Source organism: Ascaphus truei, chromosome 8, assembly GCF_040206685.1.
Source record: "Ascaphus truei isolate aAscTru1 chromosome 8, aAscTru1.hap1, whole genome shotgun sequence".
In the NCBI taxonomy this organism is placed as follows: domain Eukaryota; kingdom Metazoa; phylum Chordata; class Amphibia; order Anura; family Ascaphidae; genus Ascaphus; species Ascaphus truei.
The window spans coordinates 47990580-48017023 of NC_134490.1; the positions used below are offsets into that span (position 1 = coordinate 47990580).

Below are 26444 nucleotides of genomic sequence, written 5' to 3' on the forward strand. Positions count from 1 at the left end.
GGGATGGGGCCGAGGTCTAATCCTCACACCTTCGCTCATCTCCTCTTCCGAACTGAAGCACGTGACTCTAAAGGAACAGAAGCCTCTCTTTCCCTGTCGGGACGTGAGTATATTTCACTGAAGACTATCAGCTGTTTCATTTTCCTTGCATAGCCAGTGTGGTGTTTTCAAGTGGGTACTGCATACTACTGAGCCACGGGATCAGACGGATCTCCCTCGTGGGGTAACACCGCTGATGAGTACTCCACACAGAGACAGATGAGGACATCTCTTTCCTTCCCTTGTATTCAGGCAGCTTCAAGGTGATTATGTGCTGATTCTATACACCCCACAACACTGGGCTATTGGATATACTGTACATGCTGGAAATCTGGCTTTAAGGACTGTTCTATATTACAAGATAACTTTCATGTAGGACTGATTTATATACATGATATCTACGGCTACACTGTCAGCTATTGGAAGCACCCATCAGGGATTTATTTCCACCACCTTAATATACTGTACTATTATATATTTTACTATACTGTGCTGTACTATCCTGTATTCTGTACTATACTGTGCTATTATATACTGCCCTATACTATTATATACTGTACTATACTATTCTACACTGTACTATACTGTACTGTTATATGCAGTGACTCTGTTGTTGGTGAAGATCATCAATAGATCCCTCTCTGTGGGGGAGGTGCCGGTGATCTTGGAAAATGCGCTGGTCCATCCCCTTGAAGAAAGTGGGTCTAGATGTTGATGTTCTCGCCAACTATCGTCCAATCTCCAACCTTCCCATTGTAGGGCAAGTTTTGGAGTGGGTGGTTTTCACCGAGCTTAAACATGGTCTGGAATGGGCCAGCTTCTTTGACTCCAAGCAGTGTTGCTTTAGAGCCGGCCCTGGTCTGTGTGGCTGATGACTTATTGATAACCATGGACAAGCGCTGTACAGCGAGTCCTCGCTTACCGACGTTCCGGTTTCCGATGGATGCCTTATCCGACGCCGCATAACGCAGTCCACCGGACGCATTATCCGACGGCCCCCACCGTCGATTTACATGGGAACCGCAATTCAACGGTCCGTTAACCGACAGCGGTTTGCAGGACACATTCCGTCGAATAAGCGAGGACCGCTTGTATTTCTGACCTTGTCATGTTGGACCTCTCAGCAGCCTGCGACACAATTGATCATGGAGTGGGACCTGTCCCCTGTGGGGTCCCTCAGGGATCGGTGCTGTCACTGCTCCTGTTCAACATGTATATATGACCGCTGGGCGAGATCAAACGGAAGCACCGTCTGAAGTGCCACCAGTATGCTGATGCATGGTCTGAAGTGCCACCAGTATGCTGATGACACCCAGACCTATGTTTTTTCCAGGGGTGCCCAGTGATGGCTGTGGCCACACTGACGGCGTGTCCAGCCGAGCTGGTGGCATTGATGGGGATTAAATGGCTGAACCTCAATCCTGACAAGACTGAACGAATGATTATGGATTTGGCAAGACACCGGAGTATGGGACAGGGGGTTTGCGAGCTGCCATTTATCAATGATGTATGGCCGCGGCCCTGGGTCACAGGTTCTTAACCTCACAATCTTCTGTGACTAGAGTCTCAACATGCGATCCCACGTGGTCTGTTTTGGAGTTTGCGCCCATTCCTGTCATCAATGAACCTCGAGTCACTGGTCCATGCCTTTGTGCCGACGTGGTTGGACTACAGGGATGCCTTATATGCAGGACTACAGGGATGCCTTATATGCAGGACTACTGGTGTGCCTGATGCGGAGGCTCCAGCTTGTGCAGAACGCTGCCGCTCGGATACCGAGACGTGTCTCTCGCTTTGAGCATATTACTCCCATCTTATGCGATCTGCACTGGCTTCAAGTGATCTTCCAGGTTGGGTTCAAGTTGGCCGTAATGGCCTTTAAAACCTGGCAAGGTCAAGGGTCTGCCTATCCGCAGTCTCTTTTGAAGCCGCAGAGCGATACTGGCTATGATCTCAGGTCCTCATGTGGGGGTCCGCATCTCCGTGCCAAGGGTACTGCACCCTACGCTGGCTGGGGGGGCCTTCTCGTGTGCAGCTTCAAAGGTCTGGAACTCGCTACCGCCAGAGCTCAGGTGTATGTCTACCTTTTACCGCTGTTTCGGGCTCAGTATAAGACTTACTTCTTCCTTCTGGCTTTCCCTGTCTAACAAAACAACTGTATATCATTTTTATTTATTTAACTGTAACGTATTGTGATGCATGGAGGCGTGTTTTCCACAAAAAAATTAAAAGATATGATGATGTACTGTACTATACTATACTGTACCATTGTACACTGTACTATACTAATGTATACTATACTTTTATATATTTTATTACACTATACACTGTACCATTGTACCACTATACTTTTATATATTTTATTACACTATACACTGTACTATTATATATATATATATATATATATATATATATATATTATACTATTACATACTGTACTATACTATTGTATACACTACACTGTACTATACTTTTATATATTGTACTACACTATACACTGTACAATTATATACTGTACTATACTATTATACATTGTACTGTTATATTGTGATAAACTAGACATTGTACAATATACTATTATATACAGTAGAGTCCTGATTATCCAAACTTCCGGTTTATCCGTCATCTAACTTACAAGCGGCAGAAGCAGAGGACTGCAGACCACAGGAGCGGCACCAGAGGAAGACAGCTGGCGGACGGAGAAGAGGACCATGTCAGCGAGGAATGGAGTTAAGACAGCAGCGGCAGCAGAAGACCATCAGACCCTGTGTGCGGAGCAGGAGCAGAGCGGCATAGGAGAACGGCCAGGGAGGAGCGCACTGCAACACCGGATGTTGACCGGTGGCTGACTTCCGGCCGGTCTATGCCGCTCTGCTCCTGCTCCACACGACATAATCCTATTCTCCGGCCGCCAGCTGTATTCCTCCGGTGCCGCTCCTTTGGTCTGCTGCCCTCCTCTTCTTCTGCCGTCGGTAAGAGAGAAGGGGGATAATACTTTCTGTATTATCCGTCATTTTCAGTTATCCGCCATGGTGTCGGTCCTGTTTAGGTCGGATAACCGAGACTACTGTACTATTATATACTGTAGTATACACAGCAGTAATACAAGTGACAATCATATAAATAACAAATAATAGAATAATAGTTGCAGGCTGCTTCCCCTGGCGGATCACACCATGTTCCCCAGCACAGAGGGGGGGTTCCCCATGCCTCTCCCATCCCGGAAGCGCGCTGCAGTCACTCCCCCCCCAGTCGCTGAGTGTATCAGGCCTCCCCTGGGAGCCGTGGGGAAGTCTATTCAGGAAAGCCCTTCGGCGCGCGTGACTGCCCTCCTCCCCCCTGCGCGCGCCCGGCGCTTCCGCTCTGCGCCTGAGGAGGAGGGGGCACGGCCGCCGCCATTTTGTTTGCGCGCGGGAGATTGCGCCTTGGCGGTGCCGGAGACCCCGGGAGAGCGGTTATACTCACCCCCGGCCGCCTCTGTGTGACAGAACCGGGGGTCCCGGTTGCGAATAACAATGTATATCAAGCAGGTAAGCGGCCGAGCTCACGGTGCGAGCGTGAGGGAGCCTGCGGCCTGTTTGTTATGGTGAGGCCTCGGGCTAGAGTAAACACCCGGCCCGCGTGTGAGGGAGACGTTATATATTACAGCGGCCCCCACACAACCGCCTTATAACGGGGACCCGGAGCATGACGCGTCTTTATGAAACGTGTAGCTTCGGTGGGCAGAGTGCATGGTTTGCTCAGGGCTGTCAGGCAGCGATGTCCCAAACCCCCATTATAATGTCATAATGGGGGACTGGAGGTAGGGGTCCTAAACCCAACCTACTCCATTATAATGTCATTAGATACCATGGAGACTGCATTGGGGTCTGTAGGGATAATGACCTGACCCTAAACGCCTCTGACTTGTTTGGGTTGCAGTCAATTCCATCATTTTACACACACCTGTAATCCCCTAAAATGGATCATCCTAACACACACCACCATTTGTACCCATAGACTTGTAGTGGGCGCTGAGACCACCTGAAGGACTAATAATTGTGTGTCATGGAGTTAATATCGTACACAGAGATTGATTGCATCCTCTTTATTGTCAGGGTAAACGCACACACTTAAGCTGTGTCGGCCTTTTAAAGTCAGAATCGTGCAAATTCGCTTCACCTGTTATGGTCAAACTTTTTTAAAAAAAACAGTTTGCCTAAAATGTTTGGGTGGAATTGAAAGTTGAAGCGAATTTCGACATTTTCAATTGAATTTCGCCAGAGAAGAATCTTATTGAGAGAGAGAGGTATTACGCATGTGCTCAGCTGAGTTCAGACAGGCTGCGATGCGACTTGCGTGCGCACGTTCGCCACTCTTTCACTTTGGTGGGTGGTAGTTTTCAAACTGAAAACGACCCCCGGCGGCGAAGTACAGCGTTGTCGCCTCTGCACTTGAAGAAGACAACTGAGGCCTCGTCCAGGGTGGTGCTGAGCGGGTGCGCGCGCTCACGCTGGACACGTTGCAACAATGCATGTGGTCTGTGTGAGCGGGCGGGCTCGGCGCTCAGCCGCTTGACGAGCAAGCAAAATTGATTTTGCTGCTCGCAAGTGCGTCACGTGAGCGGTTCGCCCAATGAGGGCGGAACAGCTCCGTGAGGTCGGGGCCACGTCCCCAGACGCGCGCACCTAGCCGGCCAGGAAAAGCACGGCTGAGCAGGGTGCAGTGCCGGAGCGCCAGCGCGTCCGTTCCCTATCTGTACGAGGCCTGAAGTTGTGATGTCAAGCGGCAGCCGCGTCACGTGTACTTCGCCAGCCAATCACAAACACAGTTGTTTTTTTTTTAAGTCCCGTCTCCAATCGCATCATTCTGTCTGCTGGGGATAAGCACACATCGCCTAGCAGAGAGGCGCGGTAGCGTAGCAGCCTGTCTGAGCTCAGCCTTCACCGGTATCTCTCCATGCGTTGTTGTGACGATGTTATGGGAAGTATGTAACATGCTCTGTATTCTACTAAATAAGTCTCCCCTGCAGCAAAACTCCTATTTCGGGCTGTGGAACATGTTAACTTTTTCAGCAAATTGAAAAACATTGGCTACTTTTGTAAAGTTCAAAAGTGTGGGTGAAAAGTTTGCACCTCCATCAGTGACCCCGTTCAGAAGTAAATCAGATGAGAAGAGGAACGTGTTATGGGTGTCACTTGATTTAAAGCTGCAGTTCAAGCAATATCCTACGTGGTATTTTTTTTTGGTTTTGTTTTTTAAATCAGTTCTGTACTATGAGAAAATACTTGTAGCATTTAAAAAAATAAACAATTTTAATGTATTCTAATGTAACAAGTATTTTGTTCCTATAGCAACCATATACAAAGTCACATCCTCTTCCCCTTCTGAAACAGCATCACCTTTTTGAGCCCTGCCCCCTCTAGCAGTGAACCAATTGAGTCTAGTGCCTGCCTGGTCACATGAGCTTCCACACAGAACTTTGTCTGTCAGTGCAGCAGAAGATTACCCAGGATGCATTTAGTGAACCCCCAGCCGAATTTCAGTGATCGATCAGCAACTTTAGCTAATCACTTGTCAGTGTGTAGGTTGTATTTATGCACATTTTGAATTACAATTTTTTTTAATAAGATATCTTGAACTGCAGCTTCAATACAATTGGGAAGTGTTACAAGAACTCTAAGCATGCTTTAGTACCTCAAATCTTTTGTTTCAAATCCAATAATAATCTAGATAGGGATTTCATAGGCTTCACTAGTCACGGCATCTGTATGCATGTCGGCTTTCAGAATTAGCATATTTTACCGTCCAAGTATTTGCAGCTGAAAGGCCATTCAAAGATCATTTTCAGTGCTATAACACAAGCGCAGTACAGTTTCCATGGTTACGCTTTTTCTCTTGTTTTGCAAAATATTTACTTTGTTTCTAACAATGACACTGCTTTTTTTTATTAGGTGATCATCCAGGGTTTTCGAAGCTATAGAGATCAAACTATTGTTGATCCGTTTAGTTCAAAGCACAATGTTATTGGTAAGTTTTTGGATCCCAATTAATGGTAGTAAGCCAAGTAATGCCTTGAAAATAAACTGGTATAGAGAAGTATTTTAGGGCTAGAGTATAAATGTACTGGTATGCCTAGAAAAGCAGAATTTCCATCCACTTTGTAAAGACGTGACAGATATTCAAAAAATGGCAAAAATAGAAAGGAAAAAATGAATTATAATTATACCTGATGTCGTGCTGCTTTTATGGGGGAGTGTTTGGGGTTTTTTTGCATGTAATCAGGGTTTGCCTTTTCCGGTTTTTATTTAAATTGTACAGCTGTACCTCACAGAAAAGTAGTACGTTTATTCAGTAATGTGATAAATTGTTGGATTGTTAAACAAAAAAGCAACAAAACAACAAGAAATACACAAGTTTGTCTTCACATCCCAGTGTCTCTGGAAATTTTGAGGGTTCTTGTATACTGTAGGGTTGGGCGATATCAACAGTTTCACCACGATAATGATATCGCGATAAATTTGTTAAAATAAATCTGAAAATGTTGTAGTAAATCTAAATAAAATGTGTTCTCAAAATTAAATAAATGTTCATTAGATTTACAAGAACAAAGGGCCTTCGTTCCCAAACACTTTCCATGTCTGCACTTTACCTTTTCCTACCTACACTGCTCCCATCACCCTAACCACTCTCATCCCATCATTCTCACTCCGAGATACTCCCTCAATTTAAAAATACATTTAATTTATAAAATGCCAGAAATATATTAAACAGATTTTTTTTTACAATTAAGAATTGTTAAAAAATCTGTTAAAATAATGTAAACATTTTCATAAAGGGTTAGAGTGATGGGATGATGAGGGATAAGCAGTGTAGGTGAGAAATGGTAAAGTGCAGGGGGAGATTAAGTGCCCATAGGGGAGAGTCAGGTGTTAAAGGCCCCAGGGGGGACATAGGAGGGGGTTAACTGCCCCAGGGGGAGGGTGGAGAAGGGGTTAACTGCCTCGGTTGCAGGGTGAGGCTGGGATTAACTGCCTCAGGGGTAAAATGAAGGAGTTAAGTGTCCCAGGAGAAGGGTTGGGGAATGGAGGGCTTAAGGAAAGTGAGGAAAGAAGTTCTTACCTTTCCCTGCTGCAGCCCGTTGCTCTCGCATGCTCTCTCCCCATGCTGCCCTTCCCCCTCCTTCTGAGTCTGCATTCAGAAGCAGGGAGGGGGACTCGGGGAGCGAGAGGCAGCTTCAAAGCTACACCTCCGAGCACCAGCATCCCGTTATTCCACGATAACATGTAATCTCCAATATCGGCACACCGGGGGATTTAAGTTATTGCGATATTACTAAATATTGGTATATTGTCCAACCCTAGTAAACTATAGCTGTGAAGTCGTTTATCTGTGATCACTAGAAATAAGTTGTTTATATTTCCATAGTTTAATTAGTATGTGCATCTTTTTTTCTGTTATTTTAACTGCTGTTAGAGCAGTGTTTTCTGAGCGCAAGATGCTATTCACTGCAGTGAAGAAGCTTATAACATATCTATAAATTAGGTTTATGCATAAGTTCCTCTGCTAAATGTTAGTTAATGTAAATCACCACTCTTACTGTACATTTATTAACTGGAGATATTTTATAAATCCTTTTAAGCCATGGTTGAAAATATAATCTGTTTTGTTGGGACACAAGAAATTAATTTACCTAAATGTTCTAACATTACTGACATAATAAGACATTGCTTTGTTTTCATTTTGAATTACATTCGAGAATTCCTTACATCTGTAGACCGATCTAGCATAATCATAAAAGGAATGGTGCATGCCGCTTCCATTGTATCTGTTTTTGTTTTCCTTTCTCTGCATGGAATTGTATTCCAAAAACTATGCAAAATGTGCTAATGCGTACTGGTGTTTGTCCTTTTTAGTGGGAAGAAATGGATCCGGCAAAAGTAATTTTTTCTACGGTAAGTTCTGTTGCTTTGATCTCCTGTAATGCTCACCTGCTGTTTTTAAGTTGGGTGTATAGATGTTTTGATATAAAATTAATTGGATTATTTTAATTAAAATTTAGTTTGTGTAATGAGCAGCATATCTTAGAAAGTTAACATTAATCGAAAAAAATATTTTTAATATCTTTAAAGTATTGTCATACTGTCGACTAAAATGATCTTTTATAAGGACATTTTTCAGGTTATTCTTCCTGTTGTGTTTGACAAACTTGGGGCTTGTTTCTGCATCAACTTAAAAAATGACGGGTGCAGCTGTTTGTCCATCATTGTACGCTCCCAATATTCCTCATATTAATGTGCTTTTCCTTTATTATCTGCAGCCATTCAGTTTGTTCTCAGTGATGAGTTCAGTCATCTTCGACCAGAGCAAAGGTTGGCTTTACTACACGTGAGTAAAACATTCCTCTCGCCTTGCTAATCTCTGCTTGACTAAATGTATTGTATTATGATTATATGCATGTTTCTTTGTAGTAGCATAGTATGTGAATATGAACATGATGCATTATAAATAATGTTCAGTATATATTTTCACACCCCCAAGCAACCAACACTTAAAAAAACAAAAACATTTTATATATGTATAACTGAAAAGCCACAAAGTTCAGACGTGAATAGTATGTTCATTGCCTTCATCATTGTGAATAATTTATGGGCCTTTTGTTTTTACAAGTGATAGACAATTTGCTGTGGGTAACTGTTTTAGGAGTGTGTAATCGTTGACTTAGTTTTATATATGCAAAGGCAAGGTATTAATGCTTTGTTATAGAATGTACATTTTTGTTGGATGAGTCCCGAGTATGAAGTGCCACTTTAACTTCTTATAGTTGGAAGTATGGGTAAATGTTCATTTACACCTTAAATGTAATTCTCCTTGTAGCAGATATGTGCAAAATATAAACCCTTTCGCTGCCAGAGGGCTCTGTTGCTGATTCCTGACAGCGGAGGTTAAGAAAACTGCTATAACTAGGTGAAATCTAATCTGTAATTATGTTTTCAGGAGGGAACTGGACCTCGTGTTATTTCTGCTTTTGTGGAAATTATATTTGATAACTCTGACAACAGATTACCAGTAAGTAAAATTTATTTTCTCCACCTTTTACCATGTCCTGCTTATATTTTACACACAACTGTAGTGGGACAAAAACAGCAGGCAATTTGATTTATTTCCATTTTTGCTTAGATTGACAAGGAAGAGGTTTCCCTTCGAAGAGTCATTGGGGCCAAAAAGGATCAGTATTTCCTAGACAAGAAAATGGTGACGTAGGTGGTGATACGTGTGTTCTGTAAAAAATTCTGTCTGGCAAATGTTTAATAAAATTCGCCTTAACATCTGATACGATTACTGGCTGTAGTGATACATTTTAGAACACTGTACTTTGAACTGTTCTGTTAGCCATAGTGTTTTTGCATTTCTAATTCGGAAACAAGTCTTGTTTGAGTCTGAAACACATTTTATTTCAGATTATGATTTTGTAGGCATCATTCATTTTTTGCTTATTAAAAATAATACGCTTTGTAATGGTTTACTATGTGTATATCGCACTTACAATAGCTTTGCTGGAGTTCATTTAAAAATTGCAAGCTTAATTTTTAGATCTATACCTCTAATAAGAAAGTTATTATACAGTTATGCTTTAAAAAAAGTGTCTTACAGGAAAAATGATGTGATGAATCTGCTTGAAAGTGCTGGGTTTTCTCGCAGCAACCCATACTACATTGTGAAACAAGGCAAGGTAAGAACATTTTAGTAGCTTTTTACTTTTACAATTCCAAGCATTTTGAGAAGTTAATGTAAAGTACTGCTTTACAAATAATTCTTGATACATTATTCATGTGTCTCTTTAAAAGCTTATTTACAGACACAACACATTTCTGCCCCAGAGGGCTTGCTTTATACTTGTATATAACTTGCCCAATATCACAGGATTGAAACTCACTTTATATTTTTGCACTCCCAAACTTACCATTAAGTTGTTCTTTCTCCCTTTGCATGATGTAATAACTACTCTGTGTGTTTTATTCCTGTTACAAAAACCTGAGCTGTAATGGAACAAGAATCATATTTCTGTTTGACCCACCCTTCTGCTTGTCAGCTCCTTAAGTTCAGCTGCATGCATTTCACACACACACACACACACACACACACACACAGACACACACAGACACACACAGACACACACAGACACACACAGACACACACAGACACACACAGACACACACAGACACACAGACACACAGACACACACACACACACACACACACACACACACACACACACACACACACACACACACACACGCCCCCCCCCCCCGTGTCTGTGTGATGTATCATTATGTTGCCCTTTCTGCCTGTGAGAATGTAGCCAGTGAGTTGCTACAGCAACCTCTGAGATTTTGTCTCAGAATGGGCTATTCTGCCCTCCCCCCTGTCTTTGCTGACAGTAGTTTGTCCCATCTCACTTCTAGTGTGACCCTTGCTCTTCACTTCCTTTTCCACCCTGGAGACAGTGCCCATCTCTGTTACATTCCCATGGCAAGGCCATCTCTTTCTACCTTTTCCTAACTACAAACTCACTACTACACACCATCCACAAGAGCCTGTATTTACTGCTGCTTTTCCAATAAAGTGAAGGAAATATTATAGGACTTGCAGTGATTTGGAAAGGGGGCTGAGTTAATGCTATCTGGGGCTATTCACACATCACACGTGACCCTGGCTTCAGAATATGAGCGGCTTGGCGTATTTTATAATGCGTTCTTTGTTTCGATACATAACTATTGACGTACTGTTTTGTGAGGTTTTTTTGGTATTTATAAGCTAGGCTGAATGTTGTCTTAAGTTTAATTGGATTGGTGGCGGGCGGGAAAATTTACCAAAAGAACGGTAAAATGGACTTGCATAAGTAAGATATATTCTCCCTTTTTGTAGTCTTTTTATGTGGCGCACTCAAAAGGCAGGACATAGTGTAGCATGAAGTGTAAATATATTAAAATGATTATGTAGCCATTTACACTCACATTTTACACATGAAATGTGCAAGTGCACAACAGGAATTGCTGGCGTCTGATGGCACATCCAGTATGTGCACCTAGCACTGAACTCTTGACAACTGTTTCCACGAGCACACAGCTCACCGCAATTACAGGACTCAACACGTTTCTCCGTCAATGGCTTCCTCAGGTGTCACCTGGGAAGAGTTGTCGGAATTCGGCACTGGGTGCACATACCGGATGTGTCGCTTGCTGGACGAGAGATTGGAGCCTTGAGGTCTGAACCACCTAGTCTGTGACATCTGCTGCTGTGATTTCTGTTGGGCACTTGCACACCGCATGCCTGCATTTCATGTCTAAAATGTGAGTGCAATTGCCCCCGAGAGGCGGCAACCTGTGGTCGGGGGAGACCCCTGGAATAAGCTAAAGACAATACGTGTGAAGGTTGGAGTTGCACATCTTATTTATTTTCACTGGAAATCACGTTGGTACTATCACTGCAATACAGTCACTTGGAGAGCCTTTTTGATTTTCCGTATCTGAATGTTGTCTTAAGTAACAGATATGAGGAGTTTCTTTTTAATGGTTAATTGTAAATGTTTTCCGTCCCCATTTTAGATTAACCAGATGGCAACTGCTCCCGACTCACAGAGGCTGAAACTGCTGCGAGAGGTAGCTGGAACCAGAGTGTATGACGAACGTAAAGAAGAAAGTATCTCTTTAATGAAGGAAACTGGTAAATAACCTGTTCAGAAAATTATTTTAAGTGGTATCCAAAAGGTGCTTAGAGATGTGGGTATTCACTACTGTTATCAATTCTATCTATCTTATTTTTAAGAGGGTAAACGTGAGAAGATTAATGAGCTGTTGAAGTATATTGAAGAAAGATTACATACCCTGGAGGAAGAAAAGGAAGAACTTGCGCAGTATCAAAAGTGGGACAAGATGAGGAGGGCTCTGGAATATACCATTTACAACCAGGAATTGAATGAGACCCGAGCAAAGCTGGATGAGGTCAGTCATCACCTTCTGTATCTTCTCCTCCTACGTAGCACGTTGCCCAATAACAGAACAGCAGAACTTGGGCGTGTTTGGATATTGTGTGGAAATAAATCTGTTCGTGCCAGGGCATTTTGAAGCTGTGGAAACGGGAGCCATTTGTGTTTAAATGAGTTTTTGTTTTGTAGCTTTCTTCAAAACGTGAGACAAGTGGAGAAAAATCTCGGCAACTGCGAGATGCCCAACAGGATGCAAGAGATAAAATGGAGGTGTGTCTGAAACGCATTTGGAGATTTAAATCCTTGTTCCTTACATTTGTACCTTGGTTAGCGCTTTTGATGTTATAAGTTGTAGAAAAGGTGATGGTAAATGTAATTCATGTATAGAATTATTTATTGCTAAAGGATTTAGAATATAAACTATAGTGACAAGTCTGTTCCGAAATTGAATTTGTAAACCTAAATTCAATAGAAGTATAATCTTTAGACAATACTTCAATTTTATTGTCTTCTCTATATAAGTACTGTACTAACAAATGACCCCTTTTTATTGTACTTATAAAAGATTAATATCTTTAATAGGAAATTGAGCGCCAAGTTCGTGAGTTGAAATCCAAGATCTCTGCTATGAAAGAAGAGAAGGAACAACTCAGTGCTGAAAGGCAGGAGCAAATTAAGCAAAGAACAAAACTAGAGCTGAAAGCAAAGGATTTGCAGGATGAGTTGGCTGGGAACAGTGAGCAGAGGGTAGGAATGTCTATATAAACTCTTACCTACAAAGAGTGTGAGACCAGTGACATTATAAATGTCTTGTTCATTTTGAGGCGTATGTCGGTTAATCGACTCTTTCCTGCAATCCTTTCCTCTTAAGAAACGTTTGTTGAAAGAGAGACACAAACTACTGGAGAAAATCGAGGAAAAGCAGAAGGAGCTTGCAGAAACCGAACCGAAATTCTCCAGCGTGAAACAAAAAGAAGAAAATGGGATAGCGAGGTTGGTATTTTTTGCCATGGTGTTTAGAATGTTTATTTTTTTTCAACTAGTACCACTAGTAACAAAAATGTTTAAATCATCCCATGGGCTGCTGGCTTAATGTCCCATGTTTCTTTAGGCCAGAAATCCTAAAGCTTGTTCAAAGCCTTATTGGTAGTTGTGGCACCTGCATCTTCTGGGCCACTGTTTTGAATAGTTTTTTTTTTTTTTTTTTTTAACACATTAGAAATAAGTCTACACAAGTTGTATATTGGGCGAGTAGCTGAATAGGTGGCATGGCTTCTTGTATTCTAGTTGTCTTTGCTTAACTTGTATTTAGGAATAATTCCTATTTAAGCACTCATTAGTCTTCTACCTAAACTCCAGCAAGGCGTATGCAATGTAAAATCTTCATTTAATAACTTTAATAAAAACCATATGATTTAGGTTGGCCCAGGCTACCCAGGAAAGAACAGATCTGTATGCCAAGCAAGGACGTGGAAGTCAGTTTACATCTAAAGAAGAGCGAGATAAGTGGATTAAAAAGGAGTTAAAGTCCTTGGACCAGGCCATCAATGATAAGAAACGTCAGATTGCAGCCATAAACAAGGATTTAGAAGATACTGAAGCCAATAAGGAGAAGAACCTAGAGCAGTATAGTGTAAGTTGTGATTTCCCTCTTTGCTTTGGAAATAACCACTCGTAAGCAGGTACAATTTCATACGGGACATCTACACAGCTGACCAGTTTGGTTTCAAATGGTGAATGTTTGAATGTGTTTTGTTTTTCGTGCTGGTGCTTTTTTCACTACACTGCAAGATGTGCAGGATTCTTGGGTTTTCAAGTGTTATTGATGTAGGTATCTGTCAGATTCCATTGCTCAAAGTAGGAATAAATGTCCATCAGAATAATAGGTTCAAGTTTACACAAGCATTTTAAAGATTGTATTTCAAAAATGTATTTATTTTTTAGAAATTGGATCAAGACCTTAGCGAAGTGAAGGCACGAGTAGAAGAACTGGATAAAAAATACTATGAAGTGAAAAACAAAAAAGACGAGCTGCAGAGTGAGAGAAAGTAAGACCTGATGATATAGGTTTGAAATATTTTGGATTAACCTAGCTTCCTTTTAGAAGAACACTGACCCCTTAAAGTATTTTGTGGTGGCTTACAACGTGGCTCAGGTCATATTAAGATTGTGGGGGAGATCCTTTATCTTGACTGGAAAACTGAATACATGCTGGTGTCTGCCTGAGAATCCCATAGCTGTGTAGTATCAACTTTTGATTATATTTCCCTTTAGTTACCTGTGGAGAGAGGAGAATGCAGAGCAACAAGCCCTGGCAGCCAAGCGAGAGGATTTGGAGAAGAAACAGCAGCTTCTCCGAGCCGCCACAGGAAAGGTAATCCGGGCTTGAATCTATATGTACAGTTTATTCAGAAACATCTGTATTGAAATGATACAATATTTATACGGTAAAACAATAGTGGGTAGCAGGTAATAGAAATCTAAGAAATATCTAGTGACAGTTTATATGCATCTGGCTAACTCTTCCTTTTATTAATCCGATCTAGCAAACTTTTCGGTGTATTGAAGGTTTATGTTGCAATATGTTCTGCATTATTACAAATCAAGTGAAAATGTGAATTGTATTTATTCGCTTTTGTTTTGGCTCTTGTAAAATATATTTTTCATTTGTTTCTCATGGCAGGCAATTTTAAATGGTATCGACAGCATTAATAAAGTGTTGGAGCACTTCAGGCGTAAAGGCATTAACCCACATATTGGCAATGGCTATCATGGAATAGTCATGAATAACTTTGATTGTGAGCCTGCGTTCTACACTTGTGTTGAAGTCACTGCTGGGAACAGGTAAAATAAACAGTTTTTGTGTTTCTTCACTCCTCAGTCTTGTATTCTGCCTCTGTTTATATCTTGCTAATTGCAATTGTTCTTATTAAAGAAAATGAATAACAATATTTTTAATGTATATTATTGAGCAAAAGTGTCTTATTCCATTTAATCTTGTAAAACATTCACTGGCGTCAGCATATGAAATCTGGCACAGATGGGGGAGAGTTAGGACTTGAATGGCTTTTAGTTCATTGTATTAACATACACAATATAGGCATTCCAGTTGGGTAAACTAGCAAATCCTATCCCTGACATTTAAACCCTGCCTGCTGCTACCTAGGTTGTTCTATCATATTGTGGAATCGGATGAGGTCAGTACCAAGATCTTAATGGAGTTCAATAAAATGAACCTGCCTGGAGAAGTAACATTTCTGCCCCTCAACAAATTAGATGTCCGAGACACCGCTTATCCCGAGACCAATGTAAGTTAGCGTTTTCCCATGTTAAAAAAAAAATTGTCCTTGTGAATCATTGTTTATCCATCTGCTATTTTGGTGGGTTGTTTTACATTTTTTTATTTTATTTTTTTATTTATTTTTTTCTACAAAAAAGTCACACTTTTTTGAGCGCTAATTGGTCCTTTTAGATGCATTTTTTTTTTTTTTTCTTTATGTATAGCACTTTCAGCATTGGATCTTTAAAGATTAGTTAAATGGCTATTTAACAATACACGTGGTGTTCTGGCAAAAAAAGGTCTTGTGTATAAGCTAATTACTCAGCTTCTGCACAGATTTAAACGTGTTTGCTCTTATTAGAGCCCTTATAAACTGTTTTTAACAAATATATTTTAACTCCTTAAAAAGTGGGTTAGGATTATAAATAAACTGGTAATTCTTTTTCTAAAGACCTCTTAATAGGGCAAACTCTAAAAATGGGTGGTCTAAGAATAGTTGGCTCCAAGTAGAATAGTGTGAACTTGTGCCTAAAATTAGTATTCTACATGTAAATAAAATATTTAGTGTACCCCAAAAATTATAATCAGTTGGGAATTTTTGCAATAACAGTTTTACGTTTATGGGACACACCGGGTTAATTGTATAACTTTAATCTTGGCTTTTGTCATATATTAAGAATATATTTTTCTTAATTCTATGAGGCATAATTAGAAATGTGCAATTAATTTGTTTTTGTGTTTGCTATGTTAGGATGCTATTCCAATGATTAGCAAGCTTCGGTACATTCAACGTTTTGATAAAGCTTTCAAACATGTGTTTGGAAAGACCCTTATTTGCCGAAGCATGGAAGTATCTACTCAGCTGGCCAGAGCATTTACAATGGATTGCATCACCCTGGAAGGTATGTGCTCTGTACGGTCAAGAATTCACCACTACTGTGGTTTGTTAGTTGAGACTATTGTGGTCCTTACCACTCGTGATTCGCCAAAGATTGCCCAGCACTGACTAATTTTTATAATAATGCTATAAACACGAGCACAATGCAAAACAAAAATGGCATTGGAGTGTATTCCTGATCACTGATCTGTGCATGTTCAAAAAGCCGAGTTAACCTTAAATATTTTAAGTTTTTTTTTACATTTCTAGATTTAAAATAGTCTCTGAATTTATTTGGCAAATGGCATTAGCCAATGCTATGTCATTATCAATCTCTAAGGCTGCATGAAAGAATATGTTCAAACAACCAAATCCCATCTAGTGTGTCTATTGTTTGTCACAGAAACTGTCCCAAAGAATCTGAACATCTTTGGCTGTATTATGCACCCAAATGTTAAAAGAAACGAAACCTATTAAACCTTAATCTGTATGTATTGTAGTGCTGTCAGTGCCGTGCGCTGTAGTCGAGCAGGTCTGACACATTAGTCACCTACATCAAGTGGCCATGCATAACCACAGGCATGCTGTGCGTTTGTTACTGTGCGTTTGACTGCAATCTTCCCTTAACAGTGTTACTCTTGGCAAATGGGAACCGTTTCCCCACTACTTTACAAGAATATATAAATATTTTTAATGAATCTTGTTTTTAAGCATCACTTGAAGAGGGAGCATATCTTTGCATGCTTTTTTAGCAAGGAAAATTCCTCTAAACAGAACAGTACAATAGTGCTCAAATATAAATCAATATAAGCTGAATTTCTTCTGATTTGAATGATCTGTAGGCAGAGCAGTCATTGCTGTATTTGACCCCTTCCTGTCTGTTCTGTGTGACACTGGCTGTTTCTGATGGGGTTTAGCCTTTGACTTGTTGGGGAGTAAACATGATTGTCTTGTTGTTTTGTTCTGAAGCTAGTTACTAAAGGGACAGTCTTTTTGTGATAGGGGACCAGGTTAGCCACCGTGGTGCTCTGACAGGAGGATACTACGACTCTAGAAAATCCCGACTTGAACTGCAGAAAGATGTCCGGAAAGTAGAAGAAGAACTCCATGCTCTGGAGGCAAAGTTGAACGAAAACCTGAGAAGAAATATTGAAAATATCCTTTTGTGTGCACGTAATCGTAACACTGCTGAGAATGGAACACAAATTGCAAATAATTATTGTACCTAAATATGGTGGGTGAGCAAATTGTGTAATTAGGAAGTATTTGTTCAGAACTTGTAGCTGTTACATTTTTGTCCTGAGCATTGGTGCATGAAGCATGACTAATACTCGGTGACGGCATCATTGAGTAGGCGTAAAAACGGTTTTTGAAATGCCAGCGGTCAGTGTGAATCATGGAGTTTAATTTAACAAATTCTAAGAATAAATCTATGCACCGTTTACTAATTTTGTAGAGGTGATTTCAAATGAATAAGAGGACGGCTTTAGACTGACATCCTAGTTTTAAGGAATTGAAGCAAGAAAATATATGTATCTGTATGTATATTTATTTTTTATTTTTATGTGCTTTGTTTAAAGTGTAACTGGAACCTCTTCACTGTGTTAAAATCCTACATTATTTGTATTCACACACATTAAAGGATGGGGAATTTTGCCCGCTTCCCCCCCACCCCCCCTGTAATATGTGTAATGTAGATCCTGATCATTGTTAAAAGGTTATGGAATCTGGATTTCATTTGATGGTGTTTCTGCATCATGTAATTACATTTTCCTTAGCGCTATTCACGAATTAACAATGACATTGACCAACTGATGAATCAGATGCAGCAGATTGAGACACAACAGAGGAAATTTAAGGCTTCTCGGGACAGTATCTTGTCCGAGATGAAAATGCTTAAAGAAAAGCGACAGCAGTCTGAAAAAACATTCATGCCTAAGGTAAGTCTGGCTAAGGGGAGTAATATCTCGGTGCCGTAAATTACTTTACTGCACTACAGTATAATTTTTATTTATTTCCCCCCAATTATCCGTTAATTGAGAAGAACTGCCTCAAGGACAATCTAAACAATTTCATGCGTTTTGGATTTCTTCCGATGAGTGCTTATTATTGTCATCTGTATTGCAGCAACGCAGCTTGCAAAGCTTGGAGGCAAGTTTGCACGCAATGGAATCTACACGCGAGTCGCTGAAAGCAGAGCTTGGGACAGACCTTTTATCTCAACTCAGCCTGGATGACCAGAAGAGGGTGGATGCTCTAAATGATGAGATTCGGCAGTTGCAGCAAGTAAGTTTTAAAAAAAAAAAAAAAAAAGTTGCTGCCGTTCTAAAGATTTTACCATATCAGATATTCTGTTTGTTTGATGTCAACACTGCCTCTATTTTGCATCTGCTACTTTCAGACTGCAGGAAAAAAAATGGATCTTCTGATGTCTGTTGTTAATATTTAACATTTATTTCTTTAAAGGAAAACAGGCAGCTCTTAAATGAGAGAATTAAGCTTGAGGGCACAATCACTAGAGTGGAGACTTACCTCAATGAAAATCTCAGGAAGCGACTGGACCAAGTGGAACAAGTGAGAAAATAACATATTATTTTATAAGGTGTCTTATTTTGACCAGAACTGAACACTTTTTAGTACTGATCTATTCAACACAGTTCAAAAGTAGATGGGAAATGTTGCAGACATGTTATTTTTTACCTATTTCTGTGAGAACCGGTGCAGGTGATCCTTTCACTTGGCTTTTTATTGAAACGACTACTTTTATTGTACTCTAATGTACAAATGTAAGTAATAAAGTAAGCCTTCGTTCCTGTTTTGCATTAAAATAAGCCTGGGTGGTGATTTGGCATGTTTTATGTGCAACAAACAGCACAGCAATCAGTGGTTCAGATGAAGTTGGAAACGTGAATACGTTGCAATTGACATTGCTTGAAATATCTCTTTTGTGCACTTTGTAGGAACTTAATGAATTGAGAGAGACTGAGGGAGGGACTGTCCTCACGGCCACAACGTCTGAATTGGAAGCAATCAACAAACGAGTGAAGGATACATTGGCACGATCAGAAGGTGCATACACACGGTACCAGTTGTAGGCCTGCTCCTTGTAGCAGTTATCCAGGTGATGCTGTTGGTCAGGTTGCATTGCTGAGCTCTACCGCTAATGGTTCCTTCACATCTGCTCCAGCCTTTGAGACACTTCACTTTTTTGGGTGAAACAGAGGATTGTTATAAATATAGCCCAAATTGTTAGTTTTTCTCCCATTCTTCTTACAATATATAAAACTGAGCCTTTAGGCCCATATTTACTAAACTGTGCGATGCCAGTCAGACACCTTGCCTTGGAAGATCCCTTTGCCATCCATTCAAGTGTATGGGGATGTTAGGAATGTTCAGGTGCTGGAAGGTTTCTTGCGGCATAGCACTGCGTAACCACACCAGCCCAGTCCCTATTACTTCACAGGGGAGACACAATTTTGCAAGTGGTCTGGAGTCTATGGAATTATAATCCGATCTCTGATTGCAGCATAAATAATAAAAGGAAATGAGGGTCACTGTAGGAATCATGAGAAAGCTTCAATAAAACATGTTTAAAAACGGAGTCGAGAGTCCTGGGTGCCTTCTCATATTAAAATGGTGTAAACACCAAGTTTCATTCACACACTTTTGATAAAAATAATTGCTTTTTCCTGATCTCAGTACAAGTGTTACAGGTGATTTACTCTTCTGTTTGCAGCTGTCCCTGTATCCTAAATATACCCAGACTTGTGTTCCAGTAGATACACTTGCCATTAAATGTAATTGACTGGCATTCATCATTCTAATGCTGGAGGTCAAACTGATGTCCTCCAGACTGCAGTATACTCAGTTCTCTACATACAAAGAGACCTTTACAGCCAGTAAGTGGGTACTGTCTGAGGGACGTTTGAACAAAGTGTTTATTCTTTATTAGATCTGGATGTCTTAATCGATAAAACAGAAGCTGAGAGCAAAGCGCTTGTGAAGAGCATGGACTGTTGGAAGAACATGGAGAAGGATAACATGGACGCCATCAACCATGATACAAAAGAGCTTGAAAAGATGACGAATCGTCAGGGAATGCTTCTAAAGAAGAAAGAGGAGTGCATGAAAAAGATCAGAGAACTGGGCTCCCTCCCACAGGAGGCTTTTGAAAAGTATCAGACGCTAAGTTTAAAACAGGTAAATGTGAGGAAACAATTAAAATAAGTTTCTTTCAATTATGACTTTATTTTCTTTTTACATTACGTAATTTTAGTGCACTTTTGTTAGTGTTTGGTTGAGAAAACATAAAAACTTCCTCAGAACAAGGGATAGGAACTACCAAAAAGGGCTAAAAATGAACGGGTTAATTTTTGTATTTTATCTCATTTTGTTTCAATAAATTTCAATGATTTGATTTATATATACTTTTCTTTCAGTTATTTCGCAAGTTGGAACAGTGCAACACAGAACTCAAGAAGTATAGTCACGTTAACAAGAAAGCCTTGGATCAGTTTGTAAATTTCTCTGAACAGAAGGAGAAACTAATTAAACGACAGGAAGAATTGGATCGCGGCCACAAATCCATCATGGAGCTCATGAATGTCTTGGAGCTCAGGAAATACGAGGCTATCCAGCTCACTTTCAAACAGGTATTTCTATCAGCACAAAAGGCAGTGAAAGTTATTGTCCCTTTTCAATGTTGCTGAATGGCCATTGGTTAAATATTATGCAAGATGGTATCGGTTTTAGAATTGCTAGATTCCTGCATAATATTTATGAAATGTATAGCCAACAGTTATCTTGGAAGTATTTTACGATTTTAAAATTAAGCAGTCGTGTAGAAATAAAATAGACCTGCAGCTAATTAGAAAATGTTATTGCAATCACCGTATTAAAGGAGAAATCCAGGTCTGTGCTGGAGGGGCTGTGGACAAAGAGGTGATATAGTGCACATTTGGTGGACATGTCCCGCGATCCAGAAATTCTGGACCATGGTCCAAATAATTATTAAGGATTCAACCGATCGGTCCATTCCTGTGGACCCTTTGACGCTCCTACTGGCAAAACCAGTTTAGGTCGTGGATCGTCCTATGAGACTGCTAATATGATTTATACTGACGGCGGCTAGATGTGCCGTGGCAGCCTCTTGGAAAAAGATAGCACCCTCATCTAGACAAACTGTCAAAAAAAAGCATAAACGAGGTGATGCTAATGTAAAAAAAATGACTGCTTTCTAAGGCTACGCTTATAGTGACGGTGACGTCAGGCTGCGGTTGCTGGAAAAATCAAATTGAGATGACTTCCAGCGATTGCGACCAAGTCGTTGCGCTTACAATAAGCACACGCGACGGCGTTAATGCATTTGTTTTGATGCGGCGTCGCTGTCGCCGGCACTATACGCGCAGCCTTAAAGCAGTCGCCTGATGAATGTTTATTATATACTTCTCCAATAAAAATATTTGAAGGGGGAAAAAAAGGAGAAATCCAACGTTGGGTTTGAAGCAGGAGTCTCCGGAGCTGAACCCCAATAATTTCACCCCAAGGGACCCGCTAATCCCAAGATACTTACCTCAATAGGGGGTGCCTGCCCCTCTGCTATTTAAAGCTCCCAGTCACGCGAGCCAATAAGAAGCCGCAAGAGACAACGTCACGGCTTTCTATTAGCCCTCATGTCGCAGGAGTTTCGAAAGCCGCCATTGTGATCTACAGGTAGTCTAGCGGAGCAGCTACCGGCACCCCTACAGAGGCAAGTATCTCCGGAAGCAGAGGGGTCCCCAGAGCTGGTTAATGGGGTTCAGCTCCGAAGACCCCCTGCTTCAAGCCAATGTAAAAACGCAGCACTTGTATTGACTCTTTAAAAATGCCATTTATTTTATTGGCTAAATCCATTTGTAAAATTTATGCATTTCAGTGTCTTCTAAGGGAAATAAATCTCTTCATACAATGTTACTTTCGTTATTGTCATCATTGTTAAGCAGAACTATGTATTTCAACAGTATCTTGGTATTCAGTTGCATTTAAACCAATGCGGTAGTAGAAATTATCATTTGTAAATGGTAATCATGGATTCTGTTCTAGTGCTTTACAAATAAACGTGTAAACTTGGGTTTGTTTTATTGTATCAGATATGTTCTAAAGCAGGGGGGCTCAACTCCAGTCCTTACGCTCTCAACAGGTAAGATTTTCGGGATATTCCAGCTTCAGCACAGGTGGCTCAATCAGAGACTCAGTCGAAGACTCCACCACGTGTGCTGAAGCTGGGATATCCTGAAAACCTGACCTGTTGAGGGGTCTTGAGGACGAGTTGAGCACCCCTGCTCTAAGGTACATTGCAGCAATAATTTTTGGTAGCTGATTAGTTTTGGTCTTCGCTCATTGTTATGTTTAAATCAGTGTTATGTTAAAACACCATAAAGAACATAATTAAGGAATGATCAACTTCATTTCAGGTGTCAAAGAACTTTAGCGAAGTCTTCCAGAAGCTGGTACCGGGGGGAAAGGCCACCCTGGTGATGAAAAAGGGAGACGTGGAAGGAAGTCAGTCGCAGGATGAGGGAGAAGGAAGTGCTGAAAGTGAGAAGGGCTCCAGCTCACAGAGTAGTGTCCCCTCAGTCGATCAGTTCACAGGAGTCGGAATTAGGGTAAATTGCAGCTGTTTGTGACGGGGAGGGGATCACCTAGGGACCCTCATCAGACATTGGAAGTAATGTATTTCTCATTTGTCAAAATATATTACCTAATCAAGATTGTTTCCACCCACCAATTCTTTGAAGTATATTGCTGCGTTGCATATAATCCGAGGCGGATTTGTATTTACAAAAAGTTTCTGTTTACTCACTAAAGCGTTTTGTCTGTTTCTGTAGGTCTCCTTTACAGGGAAGCAGGCGGAAATGAGGGAAATGCAGCAGCTTTCCGGGGGACAGAAATCACTGGTGGCCCTAGCTCTTATCTTTGCCATCCAGAAATGTGACCCTGCTCCCTTCTACCTTTTTGATGAAATTGACCAGGCCCTGGATGCTCAGCACAGAAAGGCAGTGTCAGGTGGGGGTGGTTTTGTTTTTACCATGCCTTATTAGAATCTCACTGACTTTATTAGCATATACATTGCTAAATAGATGCACAGCTTTACAACAGCAATCCAGCATAAATTAGGATGGATCTTAAAATAGAGAAGGCCATTCGTTTTACAAAAACAGCATTCTGAGATGAGGCTTATCCCAAAGGAAAGCATGAGGTGCAACAAATAATATGCATTTCACCTGAGTCAATTGGAAGCAACCATGTGGGAGTCTTGGAATTGAGATGGGATCAGTGGGACTGGGAATTACAATCCTTAGAGGGGTCATTTTAAGATTTACCTGCATTTCTTTACACTGTTTTGTGATGACATAAAACTAATAGTTTGCATATACAGCACCTAAATGCATTGCAACCAAGCGGAGAGAAGCTGGAGAGCAGAGGTCTAGTCTTGATCTTGCAAAACATTTGTGCAGGGGTGGCCAATGTCTGTTCTCAGGGGTCACCAACAGGTCAGGTATTCAGGCTATCCCTGCTTCAGCACAGGGGGCTCAGTCATTGAGTGGCCCTTCAGGACTGGAATTGAGAACCTCTGCGCTTAACGTAATATTGTAAAATCTTTAAATGTTTAACTGTGAAATATTTTATTTTGCTTTTCCTCAGATATGATCATGGAACTTGCATCACACGCCCAGTTTATTACGACAACCTTTAGGCCTGAACTGTTGGAATCTGCTGACAAGTTTTATGGCGTCAAATTTAGAAACAAGGTAAATGTCTTGTGTTAGCATCTCGTCATTAATTCCTTTCATATTGCGGACATGAAAGCAGAAGGCAGGTTATATGCACCAACCTCTCTGATTGATCACAATTACAGGGCTAGTCTTGATGTATTACATAAGGTACAAGTGTCTCAGTAGCAAAATATGTTAATGGATCTATGTTTCTGTGTTTTCTCCCAGTAAAATAAGTTAATATATTCTGTAATTCTATTGCAAAGCCTTGGAAGGAAGTTAATATGTATCCCTTGTTCTGGGATATTAGCCTCGGCAGAGGTTTGGTTGCCATTGGTTGGGGAACATTATCTGATGGTAATTAGACTTGCAGTGTCAATTTGCATCTCAAAAGCATCTGCTCTCTAACTCTGAACTTGGGTGTACATATGCTTTTGAGGTGCCAAGCTTCCTGATCGAATGGCAGGGTCGCGATCAGCTGTGTGCCAGGAACAGGCTATTAAATGGATGACAGCAATGCGTTTCTGTTTCTACTTTTTTTAGTTGTTGTTTTTATAACCTAGTTGCTCTGTTTCTTTAGGTTAGTCACATTGATGTGATCACAGCAGAACAGGCCAAGGACTTTGTGGAGGATGACACAACACATGGCTGAAGGACTTTCTGACCACTTCACTGGAAGACATTGTACAGAGTGTTAACTATTGTTAAACACGCACCCGGATATGTATATTTAAAAGTGGAACATTTCACCCTCGTTTAGAATAGCTATTTTAACACGTTGGACCGCAGGCTTACATATATTGTATTATGAGCTTTTGCATCCATTTTATGTTGTTGCAATGTGATTTTATAAGATACCTGTTACCTTCGTACTTTTACTTTACTTACTTTTTGCAAAGTTTCCCCTTTGCTGTTTTAATGCTTTTCAAAAAGTGCATTTCAACTCCTAATTTTACCACACGGCCTTGTGTCTTTTAAATAGCTTTAATTAAACAGTTGGTTTTATGTCTGTTTATAATGCGCCTGGTTCTTGATGTAGCAGCACAATAAATAATATTTCTTATTACCCTGCATAACGAGTGATGGACATGTAAGTGCCTCGGTAATCACCTTTTGGCTTTGAAAAGGCTCCACTTGTAGCTCCAGACAGCTAGCATTTAAAGATCACGCAGCATATCTTCCTAGTGTTCATTTCAGGTCACATGCAGGCACACAGGACTTCTGAAGCTGACAGCTCAGGCTTATCAGCGCTTTCAGTAGCTAATATAACATTCCTGAAGAGCACAGATGGCCTCTGAGTCCTCTGCCCTCTTCATAAAGCCAGAGAATGTTAATGGTTTTTAATCATGTTCTTATACATTGTGTTGATTCTGCTGCATAGTGCAGCAATATATTTATTTGTAATATACACTTCTTAATCGCATGGGTTTTAAGGAGTTGCCATCTAGCTGCACATTTATAGGGAATATTGCACATTTCTGGTTATATGGGTTCTGTTAAGTTAAAATGCAGAACTAAAGCGGATCTGTTTTGGATTTCTGTAAAGATGGTATAATAACTTTATTTCAAATAGCGCTTTTCTCCCAGTGGGATTCAAAGTGCTTCACAATTACAGTATTGTGAGCGGTACGCAGCGCATAGGATTGTTAGACAGTCACTGCACAGATGAGCTTGCAATCTATATATTTGTTGGTGCCTGAGGCACAGGGAGATAATGACTTGTCCAAGGAGCTGACACTGGGAACTGAACCAGAGTTAGGCCTCGGGCATGGTGCCTCGGGCCGCGCTGATCAGCGCTCCTGCTCTGCCTCGCCTGCTCAAACTGGAGCTTTTTTGTGTCCTGGCAGGCGAGGCAGTGAGCGTGCTTTGGGGGCGGGAGGCGGGGCTAGTCCCCCGCTCCCATTGGATGTGAGCGGTCACGTGACCGCTCCTCCGCTTCCCTGAGCGGCAAATTTTAAATTTGCCTGTCTCCAAAATACCTGAGCCTCCGCACGCATGCGGAAGCGGCTGCTAAAGTCGCGCTGATGACAGATGCAGGGGGTAAGTGCATCTGCTCAGCACGGCTCAAGCTACTACTATGTCCCAGGCCTTAGTGTCTTTACTCACTAAGCCACTCATGTAATCAGTACGCTAGTTACCAGAATAATTGGTTAGTTCAAATCTGTATTAATCTGTTGCTGTGGTTTTCATTAATATCCTTTTTAATGTTGTTCTGTGTTTGGAATTTCATTGTACACTAGTAGTTTGTTCTTGCTTCCCTTTTGTCTTCCTTAAACACTACCCTTGAACTGTTTTTTCTGGACCCGTAGATGACAGCCAATCAGAACCCTCATCCTGGGATGCATATTTTTGTATGTATTTATTTATATAGGGCCATTAATGTATATAGTGCTTCACAGCAGTAATACATGTGACAATTGTATAAATGGTACTTATACTTTTGTAAACCCATATCTTCGATACACATGCTCAAGGTGTTTCATTATGGAGTCTTTATTTTTGTTTTGTTTGCTTTTAATGTTCACAC

The 26444-nt window shown here is 40.8% G+C and overlaps 1 protein-coding gene across 1 annotated transcript; it reads left to right on the forward strand.

Moving 5' to 3' along the window:
* Positions 1 to 3393: 3393 nt before the first annotated feature.
* Positions 3394 to 24983, forward strand: SMC3 (structural maintenance of chromosomes 3). Its single transcript, XM_075611844.1, has 29 exons — positions 3394 to 3569; positions 5973 to 6048; positions 7935 to 7973; positions 8339 to 8406; positions 9016 to 9087; positions 9199 to 9278; positions 9673 to 9751; positions 11627 to 11744; positions 11847 to 12022; positions 12196 to 12276; positions 12589 to 12753; positions 12878 to 12999; positions 13426 to 13639; positions 13951 to 14054; positions 14281 to 14380; positions 14690 to 14850; positions 15173 to 15314; positions 16038 to 16188; positions 17166 to 17318; positions 17952 to 18103; positions 18291 to 18449; positions 18630 to 18737; positions 19124 to 19232; positions 20116 to 20363; positions 20603 to 20815; positions 22616 to 22807; positions 23030 to 23207; positions 23847 to 23953; positions 24498 to 24983. The coding sequence occupies exons 1-29, from the start codon at positions 3555 to 3557 to the stop codon at positions 24567 to 24569; spliced, it is 3654 nt and encodes a 1217-aa protein (XP_075467959.1). The 5' UTR covers positions 3394 to 3554; the 3' UTR covers positions 24570 to 24983.
* Positions 24984 to 26444: the final 1461 nt, after the last annotated feature.